Source organism: Augochlora pura, chromosome 1 (genome assembly GCF_028453695.1).
Source record: "Augochlora pura isolate Apur16 chromosome 1, APUR_v2.2.1, whole genome shotgun sequence".
NCBI classification, from domain to species: domain Eukaryota; kingdom Metazoa; phylum Arthropoda; class Insecta; order Hymenoptera; family Halictidae; genus Augochlora; species Augochlora pura.
In genome coordinates, this window is record NC_135772.1 from 11,278,757 (window position 1) to 11,294,194 (window position 15,438).

Genomic DNA, 15,438 nt, shown 5'->3' on the forward strand with positions numbered 1-15,438 from the left:
TTTTGTGGAAGAGATTCCTAAAGCATAGAAGTGTCTACAAGGGGTATAAGTAGGTCCACGCAACAAGTTAGTTCATAATAATAGTAGCCAAACTGTTTTCCATCATTGATTATAATTTTTCGTACATTTGATATGAGTTCATATCAAAGGATTCAGTTTAGGGTAGAGTTAAGTTGTTAGCCAGGTACTATTAAAATACAGTTCATGTAAACAGAATTTTACTGTACTTGACATTGCAGAAGACATTGAAAAACGTGACCATGATTGAATCTTCCATTGACGATTGGAACTTCCTCTTATAATTATGCTCATTGGGCTGTGCATACTTATGAGATATAAAATCTCATCGTTTCTAAGGAACAGAAATTAAGTAAAAATTTATTTCCGTACTCAATAATAATTATTGTAATTACTATAATTAATCAATACTAAGAGAAAGTGCACAATTCAATGATATTTTAAAATTCTTAATCTTTTTACGGTTTTATATTTCATTTAATCATTTTGATCGTAAATATGGAAAGTTCGCAGACAGTTAACTCGACCTGGAACAGCCCATGGATAACTTTTTAGTTTTTATAACAGTCTATAACTCGTTTGCTATATCTTTCACGATACCTGTAGACAGAATTTCTCTATTATCACTATCGATACGTTTTTAACATTCCGGGGGAAAAGCCAATGCATTTATCATGCGATTTCAAGGATTATACTATGCATGAACGTTGCCGAGAGAATCCTCGCTCTCTCTCTATATTCTCTTTAACGATTCGTTTATTTAGTGCCCGAGGAATTCAGCGACTAGTGATCGGTTTTCCCCTATCCCCGGGCAGCTTGTGGACGACCGGTATACACCTTGCTCTATCCTACATCGTAAATACGTAATGATTTATGAGCAACGAGGTGGCTTGTTTCGTGGGAAAGAAAATATTTATTTCTTGATGCAATGATTGGTCGGCTCTCGTTGAAGGTCTTTTTGTATATGACTGTGCGGTGTAGGAAAAGGCACCGTGTAATAAACGGGCCCGATTCGGGTATCTACGAAATGGCGAAAGTTTTCTGGGGCTACTCAGGGGACTCTCGAGATGTTCGCACAGCGTTGACTTTCGTGACTTTGAATCTTATATTCCATTCTACACCTCGAGGGATATCAATCCTAAACATAGCAAAGTTGAAAACAAAACCCAGAAAAATATCAGTAACTAACAAATTCAACGTCCCGCAAGACATGAAAGTAGCAGAACATTGTAAAGCTAATTCAGGGATCTGCTTCCAATCAATGTCAAGTGTAACAGAACTGATGAGGAACGTGTAGTTTTTTAAAATTCAATTGATTGTTGGTGAACAAATTTCGGTATTAGAAAAAATTTTCCTGTTATTAAATCGTCTCAAATACTATTGTAATTTTAAAGCTAGTTACAATGGACAATGGTCACTCTGGACAGCTGAATATATTCTATTCCGGATATATCCTTAGGAATATTCTCGTCATATGAGGGAGCTAACTGAGGACTCCATTACGTTTTATGTAAAGATACGACATGGGGATCGAGCGTTCGCCGACGAAATCCGCGCCGAAGAACGTGCAGCCCCTCCATCCGCAGCAGTTGCTGCAGGATACGTTTAGGACGGAGGGTTTCTTCCCTCAGAGCGTCACCGAAAACACGGTGTTCCCGGAGGATAGCAGTCTAGAGTGCTCGGAGTCGTATCCCTCGGGCTCGTTCGACTGCGTCGACGGCCGGCTGGTCAACGAGACCGGCTACGGCACCCCGAGCGATAGGAGACGGTACGACGTGGACAGCTACAGGTCCGGGCACTCGACGTCGTCCGACGAGGGGAAAGGCTTCAAGATCGAGCCACAAGACAGGTGCCAAAGGTTCAAGGACACGTCAGAGACGCGTTTCGGCTCGAGCAGCGAGAGCGAGAGAAAGTACATCGGGTCCTCCTCCAACGAGAGGCTGAACGATGTCTGCCTGGAGGACAGGTCCAGGACGAAGAACTACGTGAAAGTGAAAGGAGCGAAACAGAAGCAACTGGAGGATGACGAGCTGGACTCTGACACTAGGATCTACGGGAAGAGCCCGAAATTCGACGACAACTACGGGGCGAACTTCGACCGGAGGAACTTGAACTTCTCCCGGCCGAAGGGAGATCTGTTGGCGCGCGATCGCAGGTGTTACGACAGCGCGGAGGACGTCTCTTTCGATGAGACCGAGATCACTATCAGGCACCGCGACGGTGTGGTGTTCAACACCCTGGACGGGTTTGAGAACGAGAACGCGAACGATATTTATCACAGACAACCGGACGACATCCGCGCCGAGGACATGAAGTTGGAGAACTTCGAGATCTATCCGTGCGATGACGAGTGTCTCGATGATCATCAGCGTCGTCAGCGTGCCGAGCAGCCGCAGGACTATCTGCGGAAGAACGACGAGAGGAAGTTCAGCGCTGGCCAGATCAAGAGACCGCTCTCGCAGGACGAGGATGTCTCTTCAAAAAGCGGCAGAATCCTCGAGAGCCCGGATGTCACGCCCGGAGACGTCGGCAGGATGCTCAATCTCGGGAACGCTCTCGACGGGCCCAGGCAGGCCCAAGCCAACAAGTACTTGAGTCTGGTCACGCTGCATCTGCCGGTCATACTCAGGCTCAGTGTCAACTGCCCCTTTCAGAACGTAAGAATCAAGTGCGCCGAGATCCTGGAGATGGTCAAGGTTAGTACCTGTATTCCTGGTTTCGTTAACATTTTAACACTAAACGTAACATTGCCGATCAAATAATTCGTTTTGCTCCGAAACATATTGTGTCTCTCGGACACTTTTCATTCATGTTTATCATTCAATATACAATTTAAAGCATAACTGTCGTTCTATGATCTAGTGCTTCGTTCGGCCTCCATAATGAATTATTTTTTATTTTCATTATAATTTGGCTTGTAAATATAACAACTGAAATGAAACAAAGTTTGCACGAATGTATACCTGGTCTGCATCCAACGCTATTGGTTTAAATTATTTCATAGAGAGAAAAGTAATGTCCGAATATTTGTAATTTATAATATTAACTCTAAAAAAACCTTAACTCCATTAGTAAATTAACAATCATCAAGCGATGGCTAAGAACTTTTGAAAGTCTAATTATAAGTACTTTAAGTGATCTGGACAACATGTTTTACAGATTACGATTATTGAAGGTCAGTTCTTCGAACTGTTTCAATAAAATTAGTTTCACAAAAATTAACTATATCAAAGCTATGAAAATGATTTTAGGAGAAATTATAGTAACATTTTTTAATCAAAAAGGCTTTTACTTATTTTATACATGCAGTAGTCATATAGAAACAGCAAACGATCTGGTGGTAGTTCTTCTAAAATTCCTCATAAATAAATGAACGTATAATTTTGTGCAATAGCTATCTTTACTTCTTGTTAGATCGGAAATAGCGTACTCACAATATACAGTTCTTTCTGGTAGCAGTTTTCTCATAGATTCTAATTCCGAAAGGGCCAACGTTTACGTTAATGAAGTTGCTTTAACTGTCTATTTACTGTCCGTAATATAATATTTGTTTCCAATTTTTTTCTAAAAGCCTATCATACTTAAGAAAAGTATAAATTAATAAGTCTTAGTTTATTGGACGTGAAGCAATGGTATACTTCTATAATCGATATAATGTATTCGTTAACTGGTTATTGCATGCAATTCTAAATACTTTCATATGTATTGTAAGCAACAATGCAGTTTGTAAAGAAGTCTTAGAAAAGTAACGCAAACAAAAAGATTTTTTATTAAGATTAAAAGATTATGTTGGTACATATACAAATAATTATCTGTAACATATTGCGTTGCTTTTTTAATTGATCAAAAGGAAATGAGGCTAGAAGTAGTAAACATTAATTTTAAAATGTAGAAAAAAAGTAGTCGCCCAACGTGGGGCTCGAACCCACGACCCTGAGATTAAGAGTCTCATGCTCTACCGACTGAGCTAGCCGGGCTGTTAGAAGTTTGTTTAATTTAACGTTACATTACAGATTGTTGGTAAGAAAATTACTCAAAGTGGGAAACATTGATCTTTTTTTCAGGATAGAGGACTTCCGGTCCCAGTCCCAGCTTTCGAAGGACCTAGCATCTTCGTTCCTACGTCCGAGGTAAGTACACTTTGCAATACGTCCTGTATCAATTACAATTTTTTATTGAATGTTGCAATGTTTGTCTTCCTTTCATGGAATTAAATTAATTATAATTAAATTATCTACTTGTTGTCAAGATATACTGTCAGATGTATGAAATATCTCAGAGTTTGGAGTCACAGTGTTCGCGTAGTCTCACAGAACGATTTAGTAACGATATAATGGTTTCCACGAGGTTATGAACGTTTCTGTAATAGTTGAAGAACAACAGAACTAGAATAATGAGATTATTATAATCGATGCAATCGAGGACGTCAAATTGGCGCTCGTAGCGTCGATAAGGTTCACCCGTCGATTCATAGACGTCGGTAAAAATGAGTCTCACGATTGGCTGGAAAGAGAACGATGCCATGGATTGGTTCACATTTATTTGTCCCCTGGTAGCCTTCAATTTAGTTTAATTAAGAACAATTACTAGCTTTTTGCGGCTGTTGTCTCCTTGATACGGCACCCTATCCTAAGCCCGTGTAACTTGTCAGTTAAAAGAGACCTCCATTACCGACTGTTCTGTTATTTTTCAAAATGTTGCACACAGTAATCATCGCAGTTTAATCATCGATGGAATTTCCACGATGACACGAACCTTTAAATAATATATTTATTGAATTAATTATTAAATTGAAACACGTCTTTTTGAATTTCCAATTTGATTTTTAGCATTTACAAACATCAGTAATTGCATTTTGATATTATTAAGTACGGTTCCTACTTGTAATAGGACCATTATCATATTTGGCAATAGTTAACAAATTACCATAGCAATTACGAGCTGATTCTAGCGGTTTCACATAGATGGCGCTGAAAATATGCTGGTAACGCGCAAATATTCGCATTAAGTAAACTCGTGATAAATTGCGCCGTGAAACACGTGTTCAATTAATCCAACTGTATTTTTTATATTGTTTAGCACATAGTATAATAGATTCGTTTATCTTGAGCCTACAATCTGTTATTTAAATTCATCGTGCAAAAATTTTCTTTAAACTGATAAGCCGTCTTGTGAATACTAGACATTACTGTTGCCAAGTTTTTTATTAACGGAAACGATTATCCGTTATCATAAATATGCGATACTTGCGAATCGAGTATTGCACGAGTTTCGCTACTTCAGCGGGAATCTTGTTTCATACATCTGACATAATATGTATGTGTATTTTATATGCATATAAAAATTAAGGTAAAGCAGCCTCTGCCAGGACGTCTCCGCTGTATTTTTTTAATTTATATTTAAAACGATTTGGTGAACGCGATAAGTGTATGTTCTTCGTCGTTTTATGATTCGACCATTTTTCCGTGAATATTTCGTTTCCGTTTCGTTTATGTTTTGTGAATATCCGTCGAGTAATGGTAACAAGGTAAGTATGAAATAAGGTACCTTATCGTTTTTTACGAGTAACGTGCACTAGCACGACATCTCTGTTCGAAATGATTCCCCTCTAGGTCTTTACAGTGTTTTATTAAAATTTTTGCCGACATTACAATGGGCATACGCACTTACAGATACGTAAACATTCTATTAAGGATCGTACTGCGAATATCTATGCAAGTTTCTCTTTTCAGAGATTTGTTTATGAAAGCTAAAATGCCAAAATTTTTTATTGTCATTTAAGAGAAACTTTACAGTAAAATTAACATAAAAGTTAAATTTCATTTCTTTTTCAAGAGGAAAAATACAAAAAGGCAACGAAACGATTGTATAATGATCTAATATTAAAATTACTCACTGCATAACGCATGTCGAATCGGACGAGACTGTATCATTTATATGTTTATTAAACAACTTACGTGGAATTGTTTGCTTCGCTTTGCATTCGCAGATAACGATGAAAATGTGCTGCAAATTGTGAATTTCCTGTGTGCGGACCATGCCCGTGATTTTCAATTCCAGTTCGTTGCTCTTTCGTTCGAGCAATCAGCGCATAGTTCGTCTCAATCGGATGGAACGAAATTACACAGCGAGAAAGCAATTACAGCTTCCCGCATTTTGGAAAAAGATCGATCACTATTTCGTAATCGTGTGTCCATGCGCGCAAACGTCGTGCGCGAGTGCGATCGACACGCCGGCGAACAAAACAGAAACATTTTCGATGATGCATTTTTCGTGACTTCAATGAACGCTTTGCACTTCTACCAAGCAATCGGCGAATTCCATTCGCAAAACGAAAATAACTTCCGGACAATGTAAACGCTTGCCCCGAACTGCTTAGAAGTTTCTTTAGTGCGGTGACGTACAAATTGCACTTGACATAACCAGTTCTTCGGTTGCGTGTAATATCAGAGAATAATCGTCCACGTGTAATTCGCTGTTTAAATATTCATCGTCTAATTTCATACATCAGCGTGATTACGTCATACGGTGTAATAGCTTGCTGTTCTAACTAGACAATGGCTCGTAGAAACTAAAATTCGTATGTAATTCTTTCGGACAATTTCTGGCATAATTGCCTTGACAACATTTATTTTTCGAAACAGCCGAATATAAATGTATACGCAGATTAAATATGAATAATGCTTACAAAGGTAAAAACACATGTCAAATTATGCCACGTAATTGCATAGAAAGTTTCATTTTATCGAATCTGATAGGTACGACTTCGTTTCGGACTCACTTCATCCTTGTGGAATAGGTATTTAATCCTTAGCATGTAAACGCCACTCAAACAAAAGAAACAGATGCTGAAACTCGGTCACCTTAACTCATCGTTTTACTCCTGTAACGTGTCTCACACTCATCGTAATTGCTCCCGACAGTAGACATGGATGAACATTACAGATTCGTTCGTTGGATACGCTACATAGCCCTTGCTGTACGATATCGATCTACAGATTGCAAAACTGTAAGACTGCGGTTCTTCGTTTTCCATTCGTGAGTGACGTTAACGTCGGAGCGAGAAAAACATTAACACTTAAGTACGGTCACAATTGATTGGTACGTTGTATTTCGATTTTATTTTATAATGGAAGTTTAACTTTCTACATTCTTCTATTTTTATACATTAGCTAAATGTAAAATGTTAAAGTATTTTTATGTATGTATATGTAATTACGTTAACTAATTTTGTTACTCCTTTTATTTAGGGTCTATCATGATCCCAACATATTACTCATTTTTGCGAAAATAATTATACCAATTAAGGGTTTACGATAATTAGTAATTTTTTAATAAAATTCTTGTAGGGCTTTAGGAGCAGATCAAATAAATGAATCTCAAGATTTAAATTTTTACAATTTGTAGTTTACTGTTTCTATTCATCGCAATCTTATTTGATTCGTTTCAATCGTCTCAATTTTTATTGCAGCTAATACAAGAACTTGGTAAAAAGTCCGATAATAAACTTAATGATTAATTATTTTAACAAACTTAACAAGAAGTAAATAGAGAATGTAAAAACAACAAATACTTCGATAGTTAATAAATCTTTCTTTCAGTACTACATGTACTTTTCTATGCTTACATATTTGTAAATTCATTATGAATCTCTTGAATTCTAACCATATCTTAGCATTTCATCAATGTCATTAGCCTTGTCACTGTAATATATAACTTTTTTTGTAATCTTATAAGAAAAAACTTATATATTCTTTGAAATTAATTAGTGTTACGTAATAGACTGTAAGTATATCTAATAACTTATCTTGCAGTATATTCATCATGCGCAAGAATTTCAAATTGCAATGTTAATGAAAACAACAATATATTCGTAAATTTTAAGGTGCTTTGAACATTTTCTAAACAAGATGAAATAAAACGAACTAGTAAAGAAATATAAATAATTATTATGAAAAAAACCATATAAAGTGGTTGATTTAAGTAGCATAATCTTCACTTCTCACAGTTTGCGACACACTCTACAAAAGAAGTTGTAATAGCTAATTGATTGAACAGGCAGTGTTCACAACGTCACTATCGAACGCCGTCTGCCATTACTTCTGTGAAGAAAACAGGTTAGAAAATAATCAAATTTGATAGCGAACAATAAAGAACAACCATTGCCTTCTTCGTAATTACATGTCGATGAGGTTAGCGAGGTGAAATGTGGTAAGAAGGATGCACAAGTTCGAGATCAGTGCAGGCCATGTGTTCGTTCAGCGGAATTTAGCCAGCGCTGCATCGAGCCAAGTTCAGACTGCCCTGAATTTCTAACATGGTACACGATTTCTGCGGTGCCTTGGAGTGCTGCCCAAAGTTTGTCGAGAAAGTGTCACGAAGGGTGAGGACGCGAGGAGGGCTGGGCTCTCGGGAATCCTGGTCAGGTCATACGAAGCTGTAGCTCGATCCAGCGGCCGCAAATGGCTATAAGCGTCCCGTACACAGGCTCCATTAAAGATCTAATTGAATCCCCTGCGAACCGTTTTCCTTCCCCGACGATCTCCGGCCATCCGGCTGCCCGGATACGTCCAAAATTGTATTTTCCCTGGACGTTTTCCAATGTTTGTTCCTCGCGATCGCCAAAAATTTCGTTAGCAACGTTCGACCAGCATAGTATAGTTTAAATCGTATTAATTCTTTCGCTCTCTCTCTTTCTCTCTCTCTCTCTCTCTCTCTCTCTCTCTCTCTCTCGCTGGCTACATCTTTGCTCAGCGACAAGTACTTATATTCCCGGGTCGTTGACTTCTTTCTATGTGTCTTCCAATTGCTCGGGTGCTGTTCAGCGTCGCCAATTTGATGCGAGCCCACGTGCATTGTAATAACGCATTGTGGCTGCTGTCAGTAGCACAACTGTACAGTCTGGAGCACAACGCTGTCTGACCATTTATTAGTGTCGTTCCGGGCCAGCAAATTGGCTAACGCTTCTTCCAAACAGAGCCGAGTTACGGTGCAAAGAATACTGTCTTTGAACGTCTAGTCTTCTTTCGAGTAAACTTTCACAAGTGAAATTAACGCTAAGCTGTTTCGTACGACAACTGCAAACGGCAGAATTTAATTTAATCTCGAGCATGCTTGCGGCTACAAGCAAACTAAAACCCTGTCATAAAATCCTACGAAGCACGTCTTGCGTCTCGCTATCAGACTCGACGCCACTGAAAATATTTTCCTGCTAACAAGACAATAACGCGCTGTGTTCATTTCCTCGACGTTGACGGCGAGACGTTCTCGTTACACCGCGGAATTGTGGGATCAAGTTGAGGAGACCACAAAGTCACGGTTCAATTGTACGCAAAGTAAACCGAGTTCCGTGTCATATTCCGGAGAATAGGTTGATCCGGCGTGGAAGAAAAAGGGTGGGACAACATAAAACTGTGCGTGGAACGGAAATAGTGAAATTTCTCATGTAAATCCTCCGCCAGCCGCGTAGTCCACGCTCGGTTTGTAAGCCCTCACGTAAATAACTGCCAGCTATCCCCGGAAAACCCATGGAAATGTTACTTTTGATATATTTTCAGATACGAATCGACGATGCGTGAGATATGCGCTGTAATCCGTCTCCGCGATAAAACAATACAGGCTCCGTTATTAATTTTACCATAGCTCAAGGTCCAAGTAATTGTGCATTTCGATGCTTTAACCTTTTTGTTATTCGAATATATTTGGTTGCGTCAGCGATGTAATGGTTATCACTAGACTATAGATTTTTATGCAAAATAAGAATCATCTACAAAAGTTGTAAAATACATGTACATTAATTTATTTTCTTAATAATTTTAATAAACTAAAAACAGCGCGACAGTGTTTTTAAATTTATTAAATGTTTTCACTGTTTTACGTCTATATATTTTTGCCACGTTTTTGAGGAAATTTTATTGGATGTGTGTTAAGTAAAAATGTATTCCTCTTTTTGTAACTGTTATCAGTTGAGGAGAATGTGGAAAGATTCTTAAATTTCTCAAATGTCTTTACAGTTTGATACATTTTCTGGTGATTGTTGTTATAAATGCATAAGATCCGTAGTCTAGTTATTACAGTTATGTTGCAGTAAAGACATATATAAAGACATTATAAAAGCCACAATAAGACATTTATTCTGATTTTTATCGAGTACTACTGTAATATTTGCTGAAAATAACGCATATTGAATAAACAACTCACGAGTCTGTATCTTTACAAACAGAAACATTTGCAAATTAAAAAATTGGTGAGCCGTCATTTCGACGGCTTCCATAAACCTAGTGTTAAAACTACCTCCAATAGTAATCTCACTTTTATGGCCTTGTAAAAATGACTTTGAGGATGTCATTTAATACCTTGTTCTACGCTAACAGAAAAATTAAACGTGTCACCAGTTAGCAATATTATGTAAATGGAACCGGTTTTTATTACGGAACATACATTTTAAGCTGAGACATAAGTGCTATTTGTTTATAATTAGTCATAGAATTTTTATGCAAAATGAAATTTGTCCATACGAATTGCAAGGCAAACGATCAAGTATAATTTTATTTGTTCCCGTAATAATTTTAATCAGTTGAAATCGGTATGCCAACGATCTTAATACATGTTTGAGAACAATGTAACAAAGTATTGCCCTGAAATTAATCTGTTTCCTTCGATTCGTACTTCGGCATTCAGTTTTCACTTTCCTGTAAGCGACGAACAATTTTTCTGTTATTTTTAGTATATCGTTGACATTGGAAAAATATTTCGCCAACATAACTCATTGCGGTTTAATTGTTCCGACGATAATTCGATGCTACCTTCGATATCGGGGGCGGTAATGGACGACCCCGATAGGCACAGCACCGCGATAAGGAATTTTTCATTTAGTTGCCACATATTCTTTCCGATATTGCTGCTATTCGGAGCAAGGTTATCTTCCACGTTTACTATGTAATCCGGTGTAATGAAAGAGAAGGTTTCGCTACGGGATGAACGAAATGATCTAATCTGGCTTAAAGAAAGGTTTGCACTAATTATAGATGGTTCTGCGTCTGCGATGTGGAGCATGAGCGACCGCATTGAAAATCTGGCTTCGTTAACGCAGTTTGTGCACGGACTTCAATTTATAATATTCTGCTTTGCACTGATCAGAAATCTGTTTAATTGGTTCGAGCTTCGAATGCGAATACGAGTCGACGGTATTTAACTATCCTTCAACAAATGCAATTATTTGTGTGCAATTTTAAATTTTACTATTATTCTTCGAGCTGAAAATATATAACAAAATGAAACATGTTTTATATAAAGTCAATACATTTGTTTTTTATATAAGATATTATTAAAGAATGTAATATATGTATATTATTTTATTCTTTACATTTATCTTTACCTTTAATGGCTTTTATGCTAATTTCTGATAAGATATATTTAATGGTATTGAAATTACAGGTTGCAATTTAACAAGCAAAACCGACCATTCTTCTTTTTATGAAATTGTGTAGAAATTGAAAATAGAAAATGGTTCGAACAAGTCATTGATATATTATTATATTCGTTTCAGATTTTACATTTTTGAACGATTCCGTACGTTTCTTTTACACTACTGAATTCTTTTCAGATATATCGTTCACCTTCGATAGAAAATCAAACCGAGCTGTACGACCATCGCACATTGTTTTCGATTTCCTCGCGGTATCGATATATTGTTTCCTCGTATTCCTGAGTCATTGGTCGTTACGGCTGACACGCCTTCGACCGCATACGCAGTAGTTCCTTGCCTAATCTATAACAAGATACAGCCGGGGCTGGTCTTGTCGCTTATCAGCTTGACGTATTCTCCGGGTTAATTGCGATCCGCGGTCACGGAGGGGGCCTATATCTGCCGCGGTTTCGATCGCTTGCACGTTTCTTCGCGATTACTTGTGGTTTCGGATTGATTGGTAAAAAAAACCACTGGTCGGAGGACCGGCTGTACACAATTTCCCGTTTACGACCGCCATTCTTAGTCTCCGGCCGACCGAAATAGCTTTTCCTTCGCGTTATCTTTTTAGCCCGATTTCGATGATCGATGGATTCGCGATAGTTCCATCCGCTGCGGGATTGTTGTGAAAACGGGGGATATCTAGGCCATCGAAGGCCGCTACCGGGCACCGTTGCCGGGATCCGCGTGGTGCTCCTCGAATACATTTTCGAGTTCTCAAATCCCCTCGCGCTCGCCTTATGAAAATTCTCGCCGCAAAACCTTCCAAAAATACCGCGTCTATTTCAACGAGATTTCCAATAATACAATACTTTACCTTATGAACTCTCGAATCCGTTCATACGGGTCCTGCATCGATACAATGCTCAAATTACGTCCCTCTCGGGCGGAACAATCATTATTATTATGCTTCTAAACGGAAGCTGTCTATTTTGCAGAGAATTATTTCACTTATATATCAACCTATTCCGGGAAGAGAAATTACGTATTGAAAAATTGATTAAAAATATATTTCGTGCTTGAAATTTTAATTAAAATATGTCACGCGAAAAGCTTTGCGTTAGAAACTATAAAAGAATATTCAATTTTGTCAAATAGGAGACCGTGTTTGTTCCCATAGCCTGACAGTGTTCTCGATCATGAGTTTACGGTCCGTGGCAAAGTTTGTCCAAAGTCATGCTAAGATTCTTGAAAATTCCGAAGGCTCTGAGCACATTTTGGAATTAACATAGGTCCCTTTAATAACATTGTAACTTCGCTTTTAACTGTAGTTTTAGCTTCATCTCCTTTAAAAGATTTCTAATTCATTCGACAGACATTTACAGAACTTCCCTGCACTGTGGAATGTCAAATGAAATAAATTATGTAACCATGCTCGCGGCATAGTATTGTGTTATTTAATCAACTATAAGTGGTAAATAAATACTTCCAGCTCTAACAATCCATTTCTTGGATGGAAAGTTGTCGCATTTGAGAAGCTTACAGCTCACTCGTCATTTATGATAATACATTCAGATTCCTCGAATCAATACAAATAGAATCTATAAATCGGCTGTCAATAGCGATTTTTCCCGTCGCGACTCGACGTACCCCCACCAGTTCTGAACACTGGGTTCGTGATATTTTCGGGATCTCGAGCGCCCCTAGGATCTAAAAAATGAACAACCTGGAATAATTTTTCTACAATTAATCTAAAAGAATTCAAGTTTTATCATATAATAGAAGGACTAGTTTATTAGACAATGTCTGCGATGTTTTCTTCTAAAATTGGAATTGGTTGGAATAACATGTAAATTAAGAAATTCCAACTATTAAACACTTCTTGACATTCGAAGTATTGGAAATGATAAACAGTTTTTACTCATTGTTTAGTACACTACTTTTTTGAACATCTGCAAAAAATTCGAATTATTTCGTCGGATTTGGAAAGGAATTATTCCGTAGTTTAACCTTCGCATGACCCATACGTAACATTAATTTATACGCTAATCTATTATATCTCCTTAATTGTATTTAAATCCACGAAACGTATTAATATCGGAAAAGTAATTGATTCTATATAATTGAACCTTACGATTTCAATTCGATTATATGAAATCCCCTAATTTTAAAAAATTTTGAAGTCGTAGCGGACAAAATGTTGAAAGGTGTACGAGCACTTCCGTCAGTCATCGTACTTCGCTGCACCTTGAAACAGATCATTGGTTCGGATAGCCGAGGCTCCATCGCGTGACGATTTTCGGCGAGGGTTTTCCATTCCAAGACTCGGTCGATCGCCGCGAAACTAGTTTCCTCTGATACCGTTATCGCTTATCATGCGATTCCCAACAGCGGCAGCTGTGGCAAGAGCCGGCACAGTCTGATCGCGCCAGTAGCAGGAGAAACTTGCTCCCAGCCCGAGGCTGTTACACGTCGGTTGACCCCGTGGACCAATCGGCTGTCGGTCGCGAGGAGAAACGACGAATCGCGGTCAGTCTTTGGGCCGACGCGACGCGACGCGCCGCGTCTGGCGACGGCGACCGGTCTCCCGTCTGTTGCGCGTTCCCTAGACTTCCTCCCCTTTGGCGCGGCTCCCGCCTCGCGACATCGCTCCTCGCGGTTGCTCATTCGCGTGTCAGACGTGGTTGAGGTAGGACTTGTGCGCGACCTCGTCCTCCATTGCACGCATTGCACGCATCGCGCCGTGCACGCCCACGCATCTCGTGTACTGGAGGCCATCGTGACCGTACGAGCCATCCCACGTGTGCGTACCGACCCGCCAGACCTTCGCTAAACACGCTCGGATCTCTGCATTCGACGTAGCTGCAGGGAACACACGTGGCTTCCTTCGCGTGCTTCGATTGTCTTCTGTTATAGGTACGTGGTGCTGACACCTCAAGAACCTCTCCTCTCTTAGTCGTACATTAGATCGACCCGTAGGTTCGTCTCATAACTTCGTGCCATTTAGTGTTTCTATTTAACGCTTTGACTGCCGTCTCCATTACTTGATTTCATAAAATTCAAGTATTTTAGTCGATCGAAGTAAAATTAATTGCTGTTTTAAGATCTTTATGTTTTTATAGATTTCAATGGAATTGAAAAGATAAATTTAATTAACACATAAATGACCGTATATTATTCCCTGTAGGCTTATTCCAAGACCGGCGATTTTCTCGACTGAAAAAAAAAAACAAATACATATTGGAAATTAAAAATCCACATATTTATTAACCTTGTAACTAATATATTATAAAGGTAGTTTCTAAAATAAGTTTAGCAATTCCGCAGGGTATGATATTTTTTAAAGTAAGTTTCCTTATGCATCGAGACACGATAAAACTTGTGAGCCGTCATCTAGATGTTAAGAACAAAAATTCATTTCCAAATCTGTGCAAATAATTCCACGAACGACACGGCAGTCAAAATGTTGAATGTTTGCAGGCAGTTCAAACACGGAATTTCGAAACTGTCAGAAATCTCTTGAGTCGATAAATTTCGAGTTTCATCTATTGGTTAATTCAATTGGCCGTCCAGAACGTGGTTAATCTTCAAGATCTCCAAGATTTCCATTATGCAATCAATCAAACCATTTTCTGCGCGCGCGAGGCGATAAAATATCTCCGTAAATGGCACAGATATTGTATTTTCTTTGCAAAACTCAACAGATGTCGAAAATGATTACTCGCTCTTGGATATTTATTGTGTAAAAGATGGAATTGTTTTCGGTTCGCTAAATTTTCATCTTCAGTGCGTCCTATAGACTGAACTCGATCATTTAAACACTTTTGCTTCGATCCTTTAGGTCTTTGTGTTTACAAGACAGGCAAATATAAATGTACTGCCGCAAGTATAAATGTACTAACGAAATTATGGGACGAACCGATAGTTCGGACTTACTTGTATAGTTTTTAACGAAACGTGGATATTGGATCGTTGGAGGCGCCTGCGAAAACTAGGATACTTATCCTGCGAAC

At 38.6% G+C, this 15,438-nt stretch overlaps 1 protein-coding gene and 1 non-coding gene across 5 annotated transcripts in view; one reads left to right on the forward strand and one right to left on the reverse strand.

The window, feature by feature from the left end:
• Sesn (Sestrin) overlaps positions 1 to 15,438 on the forward strand; it is a 248,374-nt gene that overhangs the window by 53,282 nt on the left and 179,654 nt on the right. For all 4 annotated transcript variants that reach the window (XM_078185892.1, XM_078185901.1, XM_078185912.1 and 1 more), the window contains 2 exons: positions 1,535 to 2,714; positions 4,083 to 4,148. In XM_078185892.1, coding sequence (XP_078042018.1) covers positions 1,535 to 2,714; positions 4,083 to 4,148 — 1,246 coding nt within the window. The remainder of the gene's footprint in view (positions 1 to 1,534; positions 2,715 to 4,082; positions 4,149 to 15,438) is intronic.
• Trnak-cuu (transfer RNA lysine (anticodon CUU)) lies at positions 3,923 to 3,995 on the reverse strand. Its single transcript has one exon. It is a non-coding gene; the product is annotated as a tRNA-Lys (tRNA).